This window comes from Gymnodraco acuticeps, unplaced genomic scaffold, assembly GCF_902827175.1.
Source record: "Gymnodraco acuticeps unplaced genomic scaffold, fGymAcu1.1, whole genome shotgun sequence".
Classification (NCBI taxonomy): Eukaryota; Metazoa; Chordata; class Actinopteri; order Perciformes; family Bathydraconidae; genus Gymnodraco; species Gymnodraco acuticeps.
The window spans coordinates 976,584-997,995 of record NW_022989755.1 but is presented as its reverse complement, the minus strand read 5'-3'; the positions used below and the strand labels follow the sequence as shown (position 1 = coordinate 997,995).

At 42.6% G+C, this 21,412-nt stretch overlaps 1 protein-coding gene across 6 annotated transcripts in view; it reads left to right on the top strand.

Moving 5' to 3' along the window:
- LOC117543498 (disks large homolog 5-like) overlaps positions 1–21,412 on the top strand; it is a 30,646-nt gene that overhangs the window by 5,877 nt on the left and 3,357 nt on the right. For 2 of the 6 annotated variants that reach the window (XM_034211880.1, XM_034211863.1), the window contains exons 3-32: positions 810–963; positions 1,290–1,433; positions 4,065–4,248; positions 5,227–5,483; positions 5,810–6,122; positions 6,828–7,058; positions 8,029–8,213; positions 8,366–8,491; positions 8,759–8,891; positions 9,002–9,126; positions 9,297–9,472; positions 9,597–9,700; positions 10,755–10,847; positions 10,965–11,933; positions 12,028–12,151; positions 12,347–12,491; positions 12,931–13,052; positions 13,459–13,542; positions 13,638–13,797; positions 14,657–14,819; positions 14,895–15,028; positions 15,824–15,988; positions 16,234–16,417; positions 17,071–17,219; positions 17,408–17,578; positions 17,760–17,956; positions 18,283–18,426; positions 18,624–18,751; positions 19,027–19,136; positions 20,959–21,068. In XM_034211880.1, coding sequence (XP_034067771.1) covers positions 810–963; positions 1,290–1,433; positions 4,065–4,248; positions 5,227–5,483; positions 5,810–6,122; positions 6,828–7,058; positions 8,029–8,213; positions 8,366–8,491; positions 8,759–8,891; positions 9,002–9,126; positions 9,297–9,472; positions 9,597–9,700; positions 10,755–10,847; positions 10,965–11,933; positions 12,028–12,151; positions 12,347–12,491; positions 12,931–13,052; positions 13,459–13,542; positions 13,638–13,797; positions 14,657–14,819; positions 14,895–15,028; positions 15,824–15,988; positions 16,234–16,417; positions 17,071–17,219; positions 17,408–17,578; positions 17,760–17,956; positions 18,283–18,426; positions 18,624–18,751; positions 19,027–19,136; positions 20,959–21,068 — 5,484 coding nt within the window. Of the gene's footprint in view, positions 1–794; positions 964–1,289; positions 1,434–3,059; positions 3,122–4,064; positions 4,249–5,226; positions 5,484–5,809; positions 6,123–6,827; positions 7,059–8,028; positions 8,214–8,365; positions 8,492–8,758; positions 8,892–9,001; positions 9,127–9,296; positions 9,473–9,596; positions 9,701–10,754; positions 10,848–10,964; positions 11,934–12,027; positions 12,152–12,346; positions 12,492–12,930; positions 13,053–13,458; positions 13,543–13,637; positions 13,798–14,656; positions 14,820–14,894; positions 15,029–15,823; positions 15,989–16,233; positions 16,418–17,070; positions 17,220–17,407; positions 17,579–17,759; positions 17,957–18,282; positions 18,427–18,623; positions 18,752–19,026; positions 19,137–20,958; positions 21,069–21,412 lie in introns of those variants that run through there. The other 4 variants (XM_034211872.1, XM_034211848.1, XM_034211856.1 and 1 more) reach the window with 3 other exon arrangements.

The following is a 21,412-nucleotide window of genomic DNA, read 5'->3' as shown; positions in this document are numbered from 1 at the left end:
TGGAGAAATGGCAAAAAATAAAAGCATTATCTTCCTGGAAAGAAAGAAACAAGTAGGCTCTACGGTTTCTCAGAAAATATTTGTCAAGTAATAGTCTTTGGTTGCTGCCTGTTTAGACTCTGAGCGCATGCAAGTGATTACACAGATGTGAGAAGGATTTAGAAAACCTCTACCCCCTAAACACACACACGTGCACAAACACACTCACAGGCCTGTTTCATTCTCTGAAGGAAAGAGGATTTGACTGTTCAATGCCACCAGAAGGGAAACGGAGCTCTTATCTTTTATCATTTGGGGGATTTGTTCTGCAATATATTCACATACTGAGGTTAATGAGTACAACAATGAGGTGGATACATATTAAACTGATTTTGGCTGCAAACATGTGAGAAATGTTATGGAAGTAATACAGTGAGATTAATATGGTTTCTTGTAAGGACGTGCAGACGATTGTTTAAATAGCTGCGGTAAAAAGCTCTTCCTTGTGATTGGTTACTATTTAGACCAAGTTAGTTCAGTCTGAGACTATTGAGCCATTACACTAGTCTTTCTTCCTTGTTTCGTTTTCAGTTAAAAGACTAGAAAGGGAAAGCAGACTAGAGTTTTTTTGAAAGCAGACATCAGTTGTACACTTTTCATTCAGCCTCTTATTTTACTCGTATGTTGAGGTTATGTCCTCGTTTACAATAAAGCAAAGTTGGCTTTTAAAAGAATTGGATGGAGCTGCACTAATGCCCCCATCGTTTGAGCTTTGTGAACGGCCCATGCCTCCAGTGACATGCTGACTCCCACAGGTACTCCCGGTCCAGCCTCCTCCCCTCCGCCCGCTCACATGGACAGCCACCAGGTGAACGAGAAGATGGAGACGGTTCTGTTCCAGCTCAGACATGTGACCCGCGAGAGGGACGAACTGCGTAAACGTCTGGCGCTCTCGTCACCTGGAACCACCTTCGATGACTGCAGGTACTGTTCTGATCTCATGCACTTTACTGCCTGTTTTCCAAAACAAACATTTACAGAAAGCGCAGTGATCATGCGTAGGCACTCCATGAATAGAGGCATTTTGCTTTGTGCTTTTCGTCAACAAAAACAAGTAAAGTTGAACAAAATGCTCAATTCTGTCAAACAAGGGGTGATCATACCATTTTAATGCTACCTCTCTTCCCTTGTGTTTTCACGAGCACAAGGTTTTGAAGTTGTTTATCTCACTCACGCTTCTCTCATCCTCTCATGCGACGAGATTCTAATGCATCACAATGTTGTCCCCTTTTTCCGTCTTGGTGAGACAGACCAAACTCAAAAGCAGGTCATGACTACGAGCGGCTGAAGCTGCAGTGCATGAAAGCCATGGCGGACCTGCAGTCCCTGCAGAACCAGCACAGCACCACCCTGAAGAGGTGCGAGGAGGCTGTGAAGAAAGCCGACTTCTACCAGTGAGTGGAAAGCTCTGCTACACGGCCTTTGTTTGTAAATGTTTTAACAGCCGGAGCCTTTGTGCTGTATGCATTTGCGCTCAGCCTGCAGGCTTTAGCTGGTATTCATTTCTTCCTCGGACATATTCACAGCAGATTGCATAGAACAGATTTGACTTTTGCGAGAGTAATAGGGATGAAGCCTTTATACCACTCCAAAAGCTGATAAGTTAAGCCTTGAAAAATCCTTGCAGCCTTTCATCAATCTAATTTCGTCTTTATGATTTGTTTTAGAAAAAGACTATGTTTTTATTGTCTTCTTAGCAGCATAAATCTTGAGTCGTCTTTTTGGACCAAAGGTTGAGAGTAGAGCCTAAATTACTTCTCTATAAATACTGCCCTCCTTGAAGAGTTCATGCTCTGTAATCATCATCTGAACCCTGTGTGAGCGGCACGGCATCTGTGCCATGAGGATAATACTGCGGACACAGCATTTGTTGTCCCATGAAATAAGCTGTGAAGGGGAGACTGGTCCATTTGTATGATTTAACGGTGCCATACTGTCCCCAAAGTGTAGGGAGCCGACATCTGGCCCCAAATGCAAACAGCCAGATGAAGGATTATTGCCATCTTTAAGCCTCTCCTTCTGGACCCTGTTTGCACACCAGAGACAGTCTTTATGTATTACTGTCCCGTATGCCTCTGCACTTCTCCTTTCACGAAAACACATCCTCTGTGAATTGGAAATCACATTAATGCCCAACCAGTGCATTGTACTAAGATCAATATGTCATTTAACACGAAGACTACCATAATCTCTCAGGACTTTATTGCTTCTGAGCTGAGATTCCTGTTCATATCGGCAACAAGTTAATAAGCATATCTGAAGTTGCAAGACCTGAAAAGAAGAGTCTTGAGTATGAGTGAATATCTAAAAGGTTGTTGGCATGGACTAGAGTAGAACACATAAAAACAATAAGCAATATGTACTGAACAGGGGAAATAGTTTCCCAGCAGCAGAAAAGGTATAGTGTTGTCTCCTAGTATTTCTAAAATGATGATTTTAATTGAAAATAAATTACAGTTAAAGGAATGGTCTCATGACACTCATTTAAAAAAAATTATCATCCGATAAAACAGACCAGTCTCTGCCAGTCTCTTTTTTTTTTTTTTAATCCGATGACATTATCAGTGATTTTAAACTGATTAATTACCGAAATAACATCAACACTGTGGGCGGCGCCATTTTACCGGACGTGACGTAAACCATGCGTTTGGTTTCGAGGACACGTTGATGTTCATGTTATTTACTGTAGTTACTCTCTTCAAATATGCCTCATTGTATCGCGAAACATTGCCACAATTCTGATAGGAACAATCCACGGAATGCTCGGTTCTATCTGTTGCCAAAAGGTAAGCGTAGGAAGTACGTTCGGAGGCAGTGGCTAGCGAAATGTGGCCAGCCCGAACCGAAAGATCCACAGGCGCATGTATGCAGCGAACATTTCAAGTTTCCGGACGACTACTCTGAGAGTATGATAAAACATAACATGGGATTTATTGAACAACCATTACTTAATGGAGATGCAGTACCATCGGTCTTTCTGGTGTCATCACCGACCAGGACACCAGTTCGGCCAGTTGAGAAATCGCCCTCTGCAAGTGTGAAGCGACGGAGGACCAGAAGTAGTGCTCGGAGTAAGAATAAGGTATGTTATGGCGCATTTCCATTGCAGCGGGTAGCCCCGTTTAAACGTCCTTTATCGTCCAGGCCAGGCCAGTTTTTGGTGGCCTTTCCATATAGCGTAGTACCGGCTAGTGGGTATTTCCCCCCAGGTTTCCGGCCCCATAAAATCGTGGTTCTAGGGCCAGGGACAACGAGGCTGAGTATGCTAAACTAGAGAGGGAATCGCTAGCAAGGGTGGTACTACATGCATACATATCTAGTAATCAAAATCATTGTATCTACTAAGTAGTACTAAGTAGGCTCGAACCTGTATGGCTGAATTCCCCCTTCCAATCTCTTCATATTGCTCAAAACTTCGCCATGTTTTCGTGTGTTTACCATAGACTGTATATGGTGTTTACAAAGTGAACGCATGGATGACGTCACGACCATCACGTGACTACTGAAAATGGGCAAAATGGCAGCGGCCTGACGGAATATACAGGTTTTGATAAAAAAGAGCTATAAAATCATTATTTACCGGGGAATATCGCTGATTTCTTCAGGGTATGGTTTAAACATAATGTTTCACTAAATTTTGATTAATTATCTAATGAGTGGAGCATTCCTTTAACAACACATTTCATAAACAGTGAATAATTTGAGTAGTTTATCAAGCTACAATGCCGCATATTCCAGCTCCTCTGTGGTTTTATATGAAGCTTTACACTGTTTTATATCATTGTAAATAGTTGGGTTTTGGACTGTTGCAGCAACATGAAGATATAACTTTCGCTCTGGGAATCTGATGAAAATGAAAAGTTTTAAAGTAAAAAATCCATCCAAAAAATCTTATGTGAAAGAATCCCTAGTTAAGTATTAGTTCTGTGATTCATGGCATTGCTGTATTTCCGCTTGTAACGGTGATTTTAAACCCGGGTGACAGTGCCCACAGTCTGACGGTGCTTGCTGTGGTTCCTCCTCAGCACGCTGCACAGCCGTCTGGACAGCGAGCATGCTCAGCTGAAAGATGAGCTGGAGGCGATGAGACAGGACAACATCCAGCTGGTGAGGGAGCACAACCACGTGAAGCAGGCCTGCGAGGAGCTGAGGAGGCTGCACGACGACGGCCAGAGGGAGGTGGCAGAAATGAGGATGCTGCACCAGCAGGTACAACAGGGACTGGCAATCTACATGTATGCTTACACGGCTAATGAGAATAAAGAAATCTGCAAACTTTCTACACATCCTGTAGTATGCACACACTCTCTGACTGCCCTTCAGATTCAATCATTAACATCCTGACATAAATCTATTCTCTCTTGGTGACCATTACTCCAAAGACCACAACATCACTCAGAGAAATGGGGTCAAACAAGCTCTACCTCTCATGTCTGCATCGATCAAAACATTCTATCAAATTAGACGAATGACTTGACCCGCATCTCTTGCTATTTCACCGCCGGACTTATTGTCTGACAGCAGTCAGAAGGTTGGATCATTAAATGTTTGAAATACCTTACATAACCATGGGGAATGTCTTGCATGGTTTTTTGATAACCAGGATACATGTCTCATTGTCCTCAGAGCTCATGTCAGCATTACGGAAACTCATGTTCAACGCCAGTCAAATTAGCTTGGTGATATCAGTCCAATGACAACCTTTTATTGTTTAGTTGTTAGATGCCAGTGACATACCGCACACTCTATTGTCTCATTTGTAAAACATGCCTTTTGTATTGTACGCCATAGTAAAATATAGAAAAAACACATTGACACAGCATTATGGCATGGTCCTGGCAGAGGCCTGTGCTCTCCGAGTGCCATTTTTATATTTGTATTCAGAGCACCAAGACGTTGCAGAGAGTTGCATGCAGTATTACCGTACTTTTCTGAAGCAGCAGTGAAGGGTTGCATTTCTGTTAGTGATGTCCATAAAAGTCAAGCTTTACAGAATCTCTCTTTCTAAGTCTTGCTCTGGTCCACTACCTCAACACACAGTCAAGGGCTGAAGCTTTGCTTTAGTTCAAGTTTATTCAGTATTAAGTTAATTTTTCTGGACGTTATTAACATATATTATGGTTTCATTATTTACATTTTAGTTAACCTTTTTAACTCAGTAAGGCATCTGAATTATGTAATTTCCAGGTGATGAGAGAGGGGTCATCTGATGTCCTCAGCAAGCTTTACGACACTACTGCGACCAAGTTGGAGACCGTGAAGATTGAGTACGAGGCTCTGAGGAAGCGCTATAACGATAACACGGCGGGTCACAACGCAGACCTGAGTCGCCTGGATCAGGCCGAGGAGGAGAACCACCGGCTGCAGAAACAGCTGGACATGCTGCTGAAGCAGAGAGACGCAGCCATCCACTATCAGCAGCAGTGCTCCTCCTCTATGAGAAGGTAAAGCCGGAAATATAACCGGACACACAAAGCTCACACAGACTGAGCAGCTGTAAAATGTTTAATGATTAACAGCAAGCGCAGCATACTTTGCTTCTAACTTACCCCTTGAATGTTATGCCAAGGTCAACACGGCACACTGCTTAAAATATTCTTAATCCAAGGCTGTTGAAGCTTTGCAGATGGGCACACGCTTTCCCTTTGATTGTTGCCTTTATGATGCTAAGTTGGCAAGCGTGGTCACTCTTTTTGCCTGTGTTTTTTATTTGTTATGTTTTAGTTTTTGTGGATTAATAAAGACCCAATGCATTCTTTTTGTTCCACAGGTTTGACAACACGCAGCAAGAGCTGTCCAAGGCCTCCTCCCAGAACAAGGAGCTGCAGCGGGAGATGGAGCGGCTGCAGTCAGAGGCGACCCGGCTGAAGACGCAGCAGCTCAAGGCGGCCAAAGACGGCGAGAAATACAAAGAGGAGCGGGACTCTGTGATCAACGAGTACCGGCTGATCATGAGCGAGCGGGATCAGGTGATCAAAGAGGTAGACAGGCTTCAGACTGGCCTGGAGATGGCAGAAGCCAAGCTGAAGAACACTTCCTCAGAGAGACGGGTGGCCAGCGAGGAGCTGGAGGCTCTCAGACAGGTAACAGCGGATCAAGGGCTCCTTTAAGGGTATACTTCAAAAGCAAATATATTTTCTAGAAGTTGGAGGTTATTTTAAATTAGAGACTGGGAGAGCAGTTACTGTTTGGATCATGGATTTGTTGATCATATCTGTAAAAGTAATTAATATAATGTGTGATTCAAACTTAAAATGGTAATGCTGTGTTTGTCAAAAATATTGACAAAGAATTACTTATTGCATTATGTGTGTGTCCCAATCCACTGTAGTTAAGCTGGTTACAGCTGCTATCATTTTTAATTTTGGCAACACCCAGAGCTTATTTAACTCGTAAAAGCAATAGTGTCAACACTGGTATTAAAAGGCAACAGCTCAAAAAAGGACGACACACATTGATGTTTTTTAAAAAGCGAAAAGGGATGTGCTTCAAGAGGGAAAATAGTCTTTGTAACCCTCCACTTTCCCCCTATAGGAAGCTTGTGGTGGTAGCACAATTTGTTCAGTGAGATGAGATAAGATTATATTTTATTGATTCCAAAGCGGGAGATTTCAGTGTTTCAGCTGCCCAAGAAACAATCCTAAGTAGGAACAGACAAGTAGGAGAGTGAATACCAAAATAAATCATATTTATAAGAAAAACCTTAGAAATCTAAATAAAAGATGAGCACAAAATATAAATGTTTTACTCGTTTGATCTCCATCTTATTCTATTTGGGTGATATGAAGGAGCTGGCCTCAGCGCTGGTGGACAGGGACCGGGCCATCTGTGAGAAGAACGAGCTGCTGGAGAAATACTGCCACGAGGTGAAGGACAAGGCCGAGGCCCAGAAAGAGCTGAGCCAGGCCTGCAAGGACATGGAGACGGTACGAGAGGAGAGGGACGTGGCCCGCAAGGAGAGGACGGAGGCCATCATCCAGAGGGACCAGCTGCTGCGAGAGTATTACCAGGCCAGACAGGTAGCCAGACAGACGGGAGATTTATCATTACAAATGGAGGGATTGATTTATTCCCCCAACAATAATCCCTTCATCCCATCCCGTAAAGTAATAATAAATGTTTATTTAGGAGCTGGCATGTTTCCACACATTGATTTTCACCCATCACAGTTTGTTTCAAAGGGGTCTGTCTGATGAATGGAAATGAAGGTCCGGAGACTCCTGCATTAGGAAATTAGCAGCAATTACAGTGAAAAGGCTCTCAGACTTTGAAGTGCACAAGAGAACTGCACTGCATCAGAAAGGGATAATTAAGCCAAACTACAGTAAGGTCTAATGGAATTAATTTAGCTATGGACTTAATTAATGCTCTCACTATGCTTGGCAGTCTCTCTGCTGCACAGTTATTTACAGAGAGAACATTTACTACATATACACCAGCAGACACCGAGTGAGACTCACACTCATTATACTATATTTGACCTACTTTAAACCACAGTAGCTAATCCAATCTATGACTGTTACACCTCAAGCAAACTTTCTAGTGTGGGAGGGGGGGGGTTGCGTTTTAGCTCACATCAGTTTATTTGAGGTGTTTATGGTTAAACATGATGATGAATTTAATCTTTGAAGGCTTACAGCAGATGTTTTGAACAGTTCAAAGAAAAATTGCAACATTCATTTCATAAATTATCCACCTGGAGGATGTTGCAGCAAAAGTTGAGCCAGCTTCCTTTTTTCCCACCAGACAACTCTTGTTTTGTCTTTTTGTACTGGAGCCTGTGCTTAAGAACCCCTGCTGAGCCAGACCTGTTGTCTCATTTAAATGAATGAGAACGCTGCATTTCCTAGTTCCAAGTGCTAATGTCGGATTGAACACAGCCTCAAGTTTCTCATAAATATAAATATCCTCCTTTTGAGTTGTGTCTAAAGTACCAAAATCACCTTGACATTTGCCTCAATCAACTTGACATTTCTTTCCACTCTCCAGAAAGAAGACTCTGCCACTCTGGACATGGAACGATCCAACAAGGAGATCGATATTCTGAGGAAGCAGTACGAGGCCATCTCTCAGGAGCTGAAGGAGGCCGTGCAGGAGGCCGAGGTAGCCAAGTGCCGACGGGACTGGGCATTTCAGGAGAGGGACAAGATAGTGGCAGAGAGGGAGAGCATACGGTGAGGAGCGGGTTCAGAAGCTGTCTGTTTGATTATGTGGAAATATGTCTTGTTTACGTTACATGTTGGCGAAGAGAGGCTCGGATGAAAATGTATTTGTTTACACTTTGTCTGTCGCCGATTTGTGTGAACATTTGTGAATCTGTCATCAGCACGCTATGTGACAACCTGAGGCGAGAGAGGGACCGAGCTGTGAGTGATCTGGCAGATGCTCTGAGGAATCTGGATGACACCAGGAAGCAGAAGAACGACGCTGCGCGGGAACTCAAAGAACTAAAGTGAGTCATGATTCCTCCACGCTTCTTTACAACTATTTGACAGACTTATCTCATGTTCTGCCCTATTTTTAGGTTCAAACCTTGAATGTTATTCACTTAGTTTATTTTGTGTCAGAGTCTGTGCTCCTTGTGTTTTGGGGATCCAGAATGATCTCATCCAAGATCGATTGTGCCCCCCGGTGGAGGAAGTGTGTCACTGACTGAGCAAAAGAACTCCTATCGGTGACTGTACTTACTTAAGAGCTACACATGTTGTGTGTCCTGCAGGGAAAAGATGGAAGATCAGTTGGAAAGGGAAGCGAGGTTTCGTCAGCTGATGGCTCACAGTTCACATGATTCAGCCATTGACACAGACTCGATGGAGTGGGAGACGGAAGTTGTAGAATTTGAAAAGCACAGAGTAAGAACCACTGTGAATGTTATCATCTTAACATTTATATAAAATAATTTAACTTTCTGTGAACCAAATTGTAATGCTCTCAATCTATGCTTTTTTTCTTTCTTATTCAGGACATGGATTTGAAAGCACTTGGGTTTGATATTGCTGAAGGGGTGAATGATCCTTATTTACCAGGAGATTGTGGCATATTTGTCAGTAAGGTGGATAAAGGAAGTATGGCTGAAGGAAGATTAAGGTAAATGCCTCACTACTTTGACAACTTGGTAATTAAAGCACATTTTTAAGCGTTAAAATGTTTCTTCGTTTATCGTAATAAAATATTTATTATCCCGTATTGCATTTAGTGTCCTTGTTTTATTTTGAGGATTTAATAATTCAACCATTGCTCTGGATCTGTCTGTGCAGAGTGAACGATTGGTTGTTGAAAATAAATGACGTGGACCTGACCAATAAAGATAGGAAGCAAGTGATTAAAGTGGTGGTGAGCGGCGAGGGAGTGATTAATATGGTGGTCCGCAGAAGGAAGAGTCTGGGAGGACGGATCATCACTCCAATCCAGATAAACCTGGCAGGAAACAAAGGTAAAATAAAGGACTAATTATTAAGTAAGCCTCCCCATTTTCATACTGCTGTTTTTTTTGTTTTACTTTTTAGAAAGATGGACACATAACATGTAATATGATTTTTTTTTTCCTAACCTCTCAGACAGCGGCATAGGTCTGGAAAGTGGAGTGTTTGTTGCCACTTTGGCCCCAAGCAGTCCAGCTGCCAGAGACTGCGCTCTTACTGCCGGGGATAGACTGTTAGCTGTGAGTGCTATACAGAAAATATATGAATTATTCATGATCAAAGATTTGATGGCATGAGACAGGTTTTGAGATGTTGGCTTTTAGTGCCATCTACTGACCACACTCGTGTTTAATGTCTCAATTAATTAACCTACAAAAAAGTCAAACTTTGAAGGGCACACCATGAAATGACCTTCAAAGAATGTAGTCTTAGCAGTTTGGTGACAGGAAATGTATGTTTATTAATATGTGTGTGCTACAAGGCAATTCGGTGTGTATTTCTGTAAATCAAATCTGCACCAACGTTTTATCTCGTGTCAAATCATGGAGAATACAATTATTTTGCTGTGTATCAAATTTGAATGTTCATCAGCAGCCAGAGTCCTGCGACCCGCAAAAAAGGTGATTCGCGGGTGGTATTTCTTCAAACGCTTTTTTCCGGGTTCGGTTCTGGGTAAAACAAAGATGGGTCGGGTCGCGAGTATTGCATAATTAATATATTAAAATAATAATAATTTTGTTTAATGTTTAAAATCCTCAGACCTCTCCCCCGCGGGACCGCGCATAATCATAACATCTGCAGCGCATCAATCTGCTGCTGAGCGTGCCACATTCAAAATGACTGAGGTGAAGCTCTAGCGGAGAATACAGCATTTTCAATAACACTTCCTCAAGAGCGAAATCCAACGTCTGGGAGGCTTCTGGTGTCATCCTAGATGGAGAAAAGAACCAACATCCCACGCTTTTTGAGACAAATATGCAACTGCGTGTGTTAATAATTGCACGTTTTCACTGCTCATATATAGGCTATGCGGGTTCGGGTCGGGTTGCGGATCTTGTGCCGGCGGGTCGGGTCGCGGAACTAATTGGCAATATGTGCGGGTAGCGGGGCGGGTTCAGTATTGCACGTCGCGGGTGCGAGTCTTGAAAATCAGACCCGTGCAGGACTCTATCAGCAGCACACTCAATAATGAAACACATATACTATGTGTGCTTTCATCTCTCATTTTAATTGGAGGAAGACATACTTGGTAAACTGTAGTTTTTCTAACTTTATTTTGTTCATCCACTGCAGATCAATGGCATTGCACTTGATAACAAGTCACTCTCTGAATGTGAGACTCTGCTGAGAAACTGCCGTGATTTTCTCAGCATCTCCCTCATGAAGGTGAAGCTCTCAGACCCACATACACTTGTACTCACACTTTTTTACAGTATATATTTTTTGCCACTGAAAAAACAAGTATAATGAGATAAGTGTTTATTGACCTCCCCTCCTCCACAGTTCCTCCCACAGAGCTGTTCCGGCCAGAGTTTATTTGAAGGTTTGAGAGACTCAGAAAAGATCTCTCGTCTTCAGTCCTGTGAGATCCACGCCAGGACCTGCAGGAACTCCAAGCACAACTGCTCTAAGCACAACTGCTCCACACAGACAGACATTTGCAGCTGTGACTTGGGCAGCAGAGGGGATGAAGTGTGTAAGGATGCATGTGACTCTCCAGACAGTAGCGACAGCAGCTCTCACTGCCTCCAGAAGCCTTTTCCCAGCAGCTCTGTGCACTCCCGCTCCCTTTCCAGCTCCCACAGTCCCTCAGAGCCCCACCCAGACTTCTGCTACAGGAGGCCGGAGCTCCACCATCGCCCCTTCACCTTCACCCCCGTGCCCTCCGACTGCAGCTCTCCTCAGACGGCTGTGGACCGAGTGCAGAGCTCAGCAGGGAAGCCCAGCGGAGGCACGTGGCCCAAAGTCATAGCGGTAGCTTCTATTACTGAATGTGCCCAGCTCTCCATCTACAAAAAAGTCAAACAAAGGAAGTCCATCTTCGATGTGCAGGGTTTCAGGAGACCCGAGCCGTCCCCAAAACTGGACTACACGTCTCTTTCTCAGATACCCAAGCACTCCCCGCAGAGCTCGATATCTGAGGCCCCTCCCACCCCGCCAGCCAGGAGCGACTCGTTCAGGTTCAAACATCGCCAGCAGAACAGCTCGGCGTCAGACTCCACCATCACCACTGCCACTCCACCTGAATCCCCAGCCCAAGCTACAAGTCCACAGGACGGGGGGGAGGCAGGTAACCAGCTCTACTACACCAACGCTCCTCCAGGAGAGACCACGAGCGGCGCCAAAAAAACTCCTGACAACGAAGGGAGTCGTCGCAGAGCAGAGGAGCGGCAGAAGAGGAGGTACCGGCCAAAATCGGCGCCTGCACTGCGGCCAAGAGTTACTCCATTACACATCCCTCTTCCCATGCAGGTAGCTAAGATACTGCTCTTACCTGTTCTGATATTATTGTTGTGTGTGTTTTCTACATGTTACAGACTTGTCCCTGCTTGATTGTTTCTTGCAGATGCAGAGTTTCTCTAACGACGAGCACTCCCCAGAGCCAATAGACTTGTTGCGCTTCTCTCCCAGGCGAACTAATCGGTACAGCATGTCCTTTGCACCCCCCAGCTACGGCAGCGTCCCATCATGTAAGTCTCCTGAACAACTTCAATGTTTTGATTTGCTTTTGCACCTAGGAAACACATCCTTGCATTTGTCTTTTGTTCATGCTAGATAGAAGACGCACATAAACGGGAGAGGTAGGAATGGAAATGTACGGGTTTCTTCTCAATGACATCAGTATCGAGTCAGACATCGTGATCTTGTTCTGTGTGTTCCTCCAGATCCAGCACAACGAGGTTTAGCCCCATGTCCAGCTGTGACGGCTGTGATAAAGAACCCGGTGTACACTGCTTGGAGCCATGAGATCCAGAACAACAACCCTCCTCCAGCCCCCAGCTCGGGAGTCCACCTACATCCACACACAAGGTGTTAACATCTCCTCGTTGTTCTTTGTTTATAGAAATAGGCCCTTTTTCACAGCAAACGTTTCAACTTGTCACAGTCGGAAGATCTCATGATATCCCTACTCTTATTGACATACCACAACTTGTTCTGTTTTCTCTGTTTATTATTATTATTATTATTATTATTATTATTAAATGATATCTTGGGACCAAAAACAGGACACTTGTGGATGTTACTTTGGGATCCGGGAGCTTGTTATTTTTCTGACATTTTATTTTATAGATTTCTTTGAGTGTTTTACTGAAAGTAATCATTGGTTGCAGTCTTAGGATTTTTTTTTTCACAGTGTTTACCCAATCACAGATCTCATGAACAGATGGCATGTGTCAAATAACATCTTGCTCCGGGTTGAACGATTGACCACAGGGGAACTGACTGAGGCCTTTTTCTACACTTTTAGCCCCCAGCATCAGGTTCGCCACAGCCTGGACCTCAGCCACAAGCGCACTGGGGACTCGACTGAAACGAGCGTCAGCCAACCAGCGCACAGCACAAACTCCCTGCCATCCAGCGCCAGACTGAGTATGCATGAAGTCCCAAATTTAGGCAAAAAGTATCTTGTATAATAATGTCTGTGAATGAACTGTCATTTTCAAAACAGAAACAAATGTATGTGGCTTTCAGGGAAACTGTTACAATAGTGTTAGACCTCATTTAGCAACTTAATTGACCACAAGATGGATCACACTGACTCAGCTAAGGAGATGACAGTGACTTATCGGCCACATCAAAGAGCATCATTGAAGTAATTTATCAGAGCAGTCGAGCGCAACTTCGGAAAAAACAGATCCCCAACATCAATAAGTCATATCCTGGGTGTAACTCTGTAACTGCATGGCTTGTTAACTAAATAGGCAAGTGGGGTTGTTTTTTCTCCCTGTGAATTTTAGTAAGCTTTTATCAACTGTCCTCTGTTTCTGGTCTTTAGGCTCCTTCAATACTTTACAGTTCAGGACAGAACGCATAAAAATCCCTCCAACTCGGTATCCCCGCTCCACTGGTTCTGAAAGAGGTACGGTTTAGTTATGAAGCTCCATCATTTCAAAACGAGTGTCACTGGCGTAAACAACAAGTCTGAATTCATACTTTTCTCCTCTGCCACCCCAGGCTCCCTCTCACATTCAGAGTGTAGCAGCCCAACGCCTCCAATGTCCCCTGTCAACCTGGAGACATCGTCTTTCATCAGCAGCCAATCGCAGAGCTCCATCTCCACCCAGCCCAGGATATCAGTCAGCCCCGCTCCAGCTGGTGACAGGCAGAAGGAAGGGTAGGTAGGCCCCTCGTCCGGGTCGTTACGCTGCGATCGTTCAGCAGAACACGACGTGTTTTCCACCATTTGTCTGTACTTCTGTCTGCTTCATTGTGATAAAGTGCTCTGAAAGCAGTAAACAATGCTGTGAGGCTCCATCCTCATATCATTAGAACTCCTACTCACCATCTATCATTATGTTCTCATCTCTTTTCCCCTTTGCATCTGTTCATTATAACCTGAAATACTCCTCTCCTTCTTTGGGTGATTATTCTCTTTCCTCTCTCCGTTTCCTTCTCAGATTTGTTTCTTATAACACTCTCTCTGTCAGACTTCCACTGGCAGTTCAGCCCAAGTTCCTCTCTTTAAGAAGCTTGAGGTTTGTCCTGCTTGCAGCACATACAGTATATGCACTACCTGTAAGGCTGTGAAAGCACAGATATCAAGACCTTCTGTGTACACACTGCAGATATCTAATGTTGCGTCAGTGATGCTAGAATTTAATAGCCATAACAAAAAGCTAATGGATCTGTATCCCTTAAGTCCTCATCTTTTCCCTGCTTATTTATTCAGAATGCTGTTGAATTTTGTATGATTGCATGACAAGAGTTGGATTCTGAAATGCACTTGCCAAGTCGCACACATATCCTATTGTTAAGTCTTTTTTTAACCCCGATGTTCCCAATGCATCTTTGCTTTAAAGTAAAACACAGTTCAGAGAGCTACATTTCATTGAAAAGTTAAATTACAGCTGCTCCTGTGGATTTGTAGTTTAAATGATATTATCTTCATATCATTTAGAGTTGCCTGTTCCATCCTGCCAGGAGTAGTTTCCCAGAGGTGTCGGAACATGATACTTCTATTTTTCCCCCTCAAGGCCGTACTTGGAGGAGCCGCGCAATGTGACTGTTCAGAAGGGAGCAGAACCTCTGGGGATCTCCATAGTGAGTGGAGATAACGGGGGAGTGTTTGTGTCCAAAGTGACAGCAGGCAGCATCGCACATCAAGCTCGCTTAGAGTACGGAGACCAACTCCTTGAGGTAAAGCAGCCACTGCACTACAACTTTATATTTAGCTGTTGTTTTCTGTGTCTGATGAATCTCTGTTTCTTCCAGTTCAATGGAATCAACCTTCGCAATGCCAACGAGCAGCAGGCGCGGCTTGTGATCGGGCAGCAGTGTGACACAGTCACCATTTTGGCTCAGTATAATCCTCACATGTTTCAGCTGGGCAACCACTCTCGTTCAGGGTAAGAAGGCGAGGAGGCAGGAACGCCACAGCAATACATTAGACGGATAACTTATGACTCGTACATTTTCGTTCCATATTCATTCAACCATTCTGGCAAAAAAAAGCCTGTGTGCACAGTGCCAGTTGTGTCAGTATAATGTGAGAACATAAATGGAATATTTATGGTACTATTCAAACAGTGAATACATGAACACATACCAATGTGTCAACAGAAAACATGATATTATAAAAATGCAAACATTCATATAACACACTGCAGGGCCAAATAAAAAAATCTAATCAAACAAGATCAAGTGAGAAATGCAAGCGCTAAATGGAGAGTAAATATTCAAAACAACATTCTTCACATAATGTACAGCTTGTGTGTCTTCTCTTTTAAAAGGATAGTTTGAAATAGGGTTTTATGAGATACTTATGCATCAGTCAGTGTAAAACCTACAGTAACGTTCTGAGAAACAAACAGGAGGGCAGAGAGACTGCTGTTATTAGTGCATCAGTGAACCATGTTTTAGCCACCTAAAAAAATGTGTAAAGTAAATATCAGTTTAATTGAACCCTGAATCTAGAGTATTTCAACAAACTAACAGATGTAGGCAGTGTTTGTCAAAAGAGTCTTCAAACTTTGAAGATGGCATAGATAACTTTTCAGTTAGCCATCAGAAAAGGGGGTCTGACAGGGGGGTTTGACTACTGTCTTTTAGATCATCATCTTATATCAGAAACTCAATGAATATCTTTTATTTTATTACCTTTTGCTCAGAGTAAAAAAGACTTTGACTCCTGTTGTCCGTAGTTCTCGTATGGAGTCCATCAGCAACCAGCCGACCCCCCAGGACAGCGGAGCCACCACCCCCGACAATCACTCCATCGTCGACACACTGAGTGAGCAGGACGAAGGCACCATGACGCCGCCGTCCAAACAAACCACTCCCGCCACCAGCCCACAAAGCTCCTTCAGGTAGGACTGGGACATATTTGTGTTGCCACCAAAACTGCTTTTTCTTGTTAAGTGTATTCTGTCCCACATTTGTCATATCCAGTTTGTATTTCACTATTTGTTTTTTTTCCTGTTCAATACAAATGTCAATGTGTTATTGCTGGAGCCATGAATACAGACTTTAAGCTATTGGTAGAAATGTTGGTGGTGTTAGAGTGAAAAAAATAATAATTCAAAACTTGACTGACTGAACGTTTTTTCTTCAGGCTTCCTGGTTCCGGTACGCGGCGGGCTGCCGAGCCTCGGCTGGTGAGGCTGAAGAGGATCCAGGTGGAGATGGGAGTTCAGGTCTGTGGAGGAAACCTTTACGGCGTCTTTGTGGAGAGTCTGGATGATGACAGCCCTGCCAAGTGTCCTGATGGCCTGCTGCCTGGAGACTTGATACTCGAGGTACTTGCAATGAAATCACTTTAATTAATTAAGGAAGTCATGTGCACAGTAAAAATGATTCACAGGACAGAACGGGCTTCCAATGACACACCTAGAAATTTGTCTCACTGAATTTGTCTCACTGAATGAGTACACCCTGTTGTTTGTTTTTTGTTTGTGCTATTGCCGAGCCAATCACTTTCTTTCCTTCCTTTCTAAAACACATCAATAACAAAAGAAGACTCCATAATTATATGATGAGGAGAAAGGGGACAATGCAGTACAAGAAACAACACACATGCTAAATATAAATGTTGTTGAAAGTGAAAACAAAGAAGCTTAATTTTTCCTATTTGCATCCACATTCTGAGGGGCTTTCTACCTAGCTACTCATAGTTTCATCCAAAGTAACTACTTCAATGCCAGACCTTGAAATTATGACAGGATTCACTGTGACCTGACAAAAGCACTCTACAGTTATGCATTTCAAGTTCAAGATCTCCTCTATGTTTAGCAGATGTGATTTCACATAAGTGTGTGTGTGAGGTATTATATTCCATAAATGTTCCGGTGCATTGTTTGTATTGCTTTTTACTGAAAATGATGAGTCATTCTGTGTTGGCAGCCTAGTGCAGTGTTCTTTTGTCAATTATATAATTGATGTTTTCAAACAGTACAATGGCATCAGCATGAAGAACAAAACTAAAGAGGAGGCTTACCTGGAAATGTTAAAACCAGCTGAAACAATAACATTCAAGGTCCAGAACTGTGTGGACAACCTCTCTGCGATCAAAGAGGCCCCGGGAGATGGATTTTTCACAAGGTAAAAACCACTTTTTATCAGTCAATTCAAACTTGGAGCAAATCAAGTTTCAGACATAAGGGCTAAATCTTGTAAGCTATTCTCTGTTCAAAATCTTCTGTGAAATTGTCTCTCAATCTCTTATGTCTTTGTTCAAAGCTCAGACAAATGTACTCACCATAACTGCTTCGTTGTTCATCTCTCATCAGAGCACTTTATGAGAGGGTGGCAGAGGCAGAGCAGGAACTGAGCTTTAAGAAAGATGACATCCTCTATGTTGAAGATACGCTACCAAATGGTAATTTTGGCTACTGGATGGCCTGGCAACTGGACGAAAATGCACAGAAGCTCGTAAAGGGGCAGATCCCAAGTAAATACATGTAAGTCCAGTTTACTTTTCTTATATCATTAGAGTTAATTTAATACTACTTTCTAGACTGGAGTTTCGAGTTTTCTGATCCTTCGTTGTTATGTCAATGAGCACTTTGTTCACCACGCGTTACGGTCATGAAGAGGGGAGTGACTGCAGTTGAGTTAAATGTGCTTCTCTATCTCAATAAGGATGGACCAGGATTTCTACAAGAGGCACGGCATGGCCGATATGAAAGACGATAACGGCACCAACAAGTCTCTGTCGGCCGCGGCACGGAGATCCTTCTTCCGCCGCAGGCTGAAGCACAAACGCAGCGGATCCAAGGACGGGAAGGAGCTGATGGTTCTGGACGCAATAAGCACAGATTCTTTACCCATCACAGAAGGTTAGAAATCACTTAAAAGGTTGTTTAAAAGTGAGGCTTTGGACCAGACAGACTGACCTGGAAGCGGAATGCAATGCAAATATTTTCTGGATACTATGGTTTTTCTGATATTTTCGACCTAGTATACCATGACTTTTCAAAAATATTATACCATGTGTTTTAACTCAAAATGTAGTTCTCAGATATGAACGTTTATTAAAAAGCATGCTGGGTTAACAAAACATTTCCCAAGGTACATAAATGTGTAGCTGAGATCATAACAATGGCAGCTGTATCTCTATGCAGTCTTGAGTATTTTGTAATGAATTGTTTTGTATCCTGCCCAGAAGGAGTGAGCCTGATGTACCAGCGGGTTCAGAGGGTGGAGTGCTCTTTCCCCAGACCCGTGCTGATCCTGGGTCCGTTAGTGGAGTCCAGTAAGGACATGTTGGTGAAGGAGGCTCCTGCTCAGTTCTGTCGCTGTCTGCCTGGTGGGTAATCTGTTATTAGAGTTTATTTATTCATGAAGGATTTTGGGTTTTCATCCGGTTTATATCATCGATGATCTGCAGAGTGGGATTTCACTACTACTTTTAGAACATGTAAATATTATTAATTTGAAAGTAAGGTACGAACAAATCGGAGTGAAATATTACCTTTTTTCAATTTGATTTTTCTCCACTTCCAGAGATCATGAAGGCATCTCAGCAGGCGATAGAGCGCGGAGTAAAGGATTGTGTTTTCATCGACTACAAACGGAGAAGTGGCCATTTCGATGTGACAACTGTAGCATCAATAAAAGAGATAACAGAGAAGGTACATTCATTTAACTGTGGATCAAATCAGTGCCGCTGTCTTCAAACTATAGACTGCAGATAGAAGCTTAGTGTATGTCAATCTAAATGTGTGCTTCAATATTCAGATTTATTTGTCTATAATGGTTTTTGATTAGTCCAAATGAACTTTGATAAATAAAAGTGCAACCTAATGTTGGATGTTACTTATAAGAAACCCTTGTTAAGAAAGAGAAACAGATTCACCCCCCCCTCCATTTCTCATGCAGTTTTTTGCTTTAATTTTCTCTCTCATAGGACTGTCACTGTTTACTTGACATTGTCCCTCACGCCATCGAGCGTCTTCACAGCGTTCACATCTACCCAATCGTCATATTCATTCGCTACAAAAATGCCAAACAGATAAAGTGAGTAATCCCATGATTCTATATATTCATGTTTGTTTCCGTTGCTTTTGGCTTTCTTGTTCTGAGACATGTCAAGTGTATGTCAAGCGTGCCTTTGCTTTGATGCTTCTGCTGTTTACCCGTTTCCAGTTTAAAGTTCAGATCCTTCAACGACACACTGAGAGAATCATTCATCAAAGGTTTTTTTCTTCTGGAGCCTATTTATGAGAATATGTTGTTTTGGAAAATGGATTTTATAGAAATCCAGGCTTTATATGATATCAAAATATGAATTCACATGAACATATACAAGTGTCAGTTGCATCTAATTCAATTACTTTTTTTTTTTTTTTTTTTAGATTGTCGACTTTCCAACATGCTTTATTATCAAAATGTTTACGTATAAGACTGTTTCTTAGAACGACAAAGCTTTTTTTCTATAAATAAAACTCATATCTCATGTGGTTGCAAGTTATTACAGGAAATAAAATGTTTCACTTAATTTTCTATCTTTACAGAAACTCAGGAAATGTAACTCAGCAGTGGTCGTCCTCTTGCTTTCATAATCATATTTATCCTGCAGATGCAACACAAGCTAATTGATCAATCTGATTTAATCACAGTGTCATTAGGTCAGATCCCGAGGTTTTGATAGGATGATTGTGATATTTCAAAGATCCCCTCTGCTTTTTTCATTTGTAATCGCATGGCAAGATTAAATCTCCTGAACCCTCTGCACGGTACTTCATACACATGCAAACACACACAAATAAAGATGCATTCAGGTCTGGCAGAAACAGGCTTCCTCTGCCACACGTGTACACACCCACGGTGGTGCAGCGGGCGAACATGGTAGAGATTGATTCCTGCTAAGCTTTCGTTGTCATCAGCTGAGTGCCAGCTGTCCAGGGAGAGCTCACAGGTCCTGTGGCTCCGCTCTGTGGCGTGGGCGGCTAAAACACTCTCCTCCCCCGCCCGTAGCAGACGACACAAACACACCTCCCACTGCCTGTCTGCTGCAGAGACTGACAGAACTTAGTCTTTTGTATGTGTTTTTATCCTCTGGGAGGCACCGGCAGACCAATATGTTGAACACTGAGCGCCCGGGAGAGATGGGAGTGGGTTTCTAGCTTCGATCAGGGGCTCCCACTGGATATAGACTGGAGACTGAGAAGCCACATGACTTATCTTAAGACTATGGGGATATGGAGTGAACCAGTGCAGTGGAAGAGTTTGCCATATGTCATCAAAGCTCTGTATGCTTAATCATGCAGGATTTCCCTTTTTATATAATATCTATGGTAATTTTGGCCCAGTGCAGTTTTACTTCATCAAATGGTATTTTTAATTTGATGAGATGTTTTACTTAAATATGATTAAGCACTTATAAGCTTGTTATGGTAGTTATTCCTCACTTATTCTCATATCTAGATCTCATTCATTGACGTGCTTAAAATCCGTATATACACTTATTATTCAGATGATCATAAAACAATATAATATTTTAACCTACATGATCCAAGCATAGTACCGGAGTATGCAGTAGTCATATCCTGCAGTTACACTTTAAGGTTGTTGCAGTGCGCATTATAAATGAAGTGACATATTTAGCATGGATCAGATCTTGGTGCTAATGTGTTTAGGCTTGCGTTGCGTTACAATAAATGCAAAGGGAGATTTGTAGGAGTGAAAAGAGCAAACACCTATTTGCAAGAAGATGTACTGGTTTTGACAAATGCTAATTCCTCCCACACCTTGGTATTGCATCTTGTTTTGATTCTGTGATTGAAGTGTGAAGTGATAGTTTTGAGGATGCTGACAGGTGCTGATGTTGTCTCCTCAGAGAGCAGAAGGACCCTCTGTACCTGCGGGATAAACTCTCACAGAAACATTCCAAGGAGCAGTTTGAGGCGGCACAGAAAATAGAGCAGGAGTACAGCCGCTTCTTCACAGGTTGGTGGAAATAACTTGTTATCCCTTTTTAAGGCTATAAATGGCATGGATACAGGAATAATGGTAATAACAACACCTAATTTAAGTGTGATTGCAGGACAGAACACCAGTGTGTAAATACAAGTTCATCTTTTTAACCCTTATGTCACAGCAGATTATTAAATTGTAATTTTCTGAATGATTTAAGTGATACAAAAGAAGAATAAAATGCCTCCATTTTATGCTGTGGCAACAGAAATATCAGCACCAGACCTCCAAAACCAAAAAAAATGAAGGTGAAATGAGTCAGTTACATTGCAAGGGTGTCTTTTACCAACAAAAAAAAGACAAAACATTTGCAAATG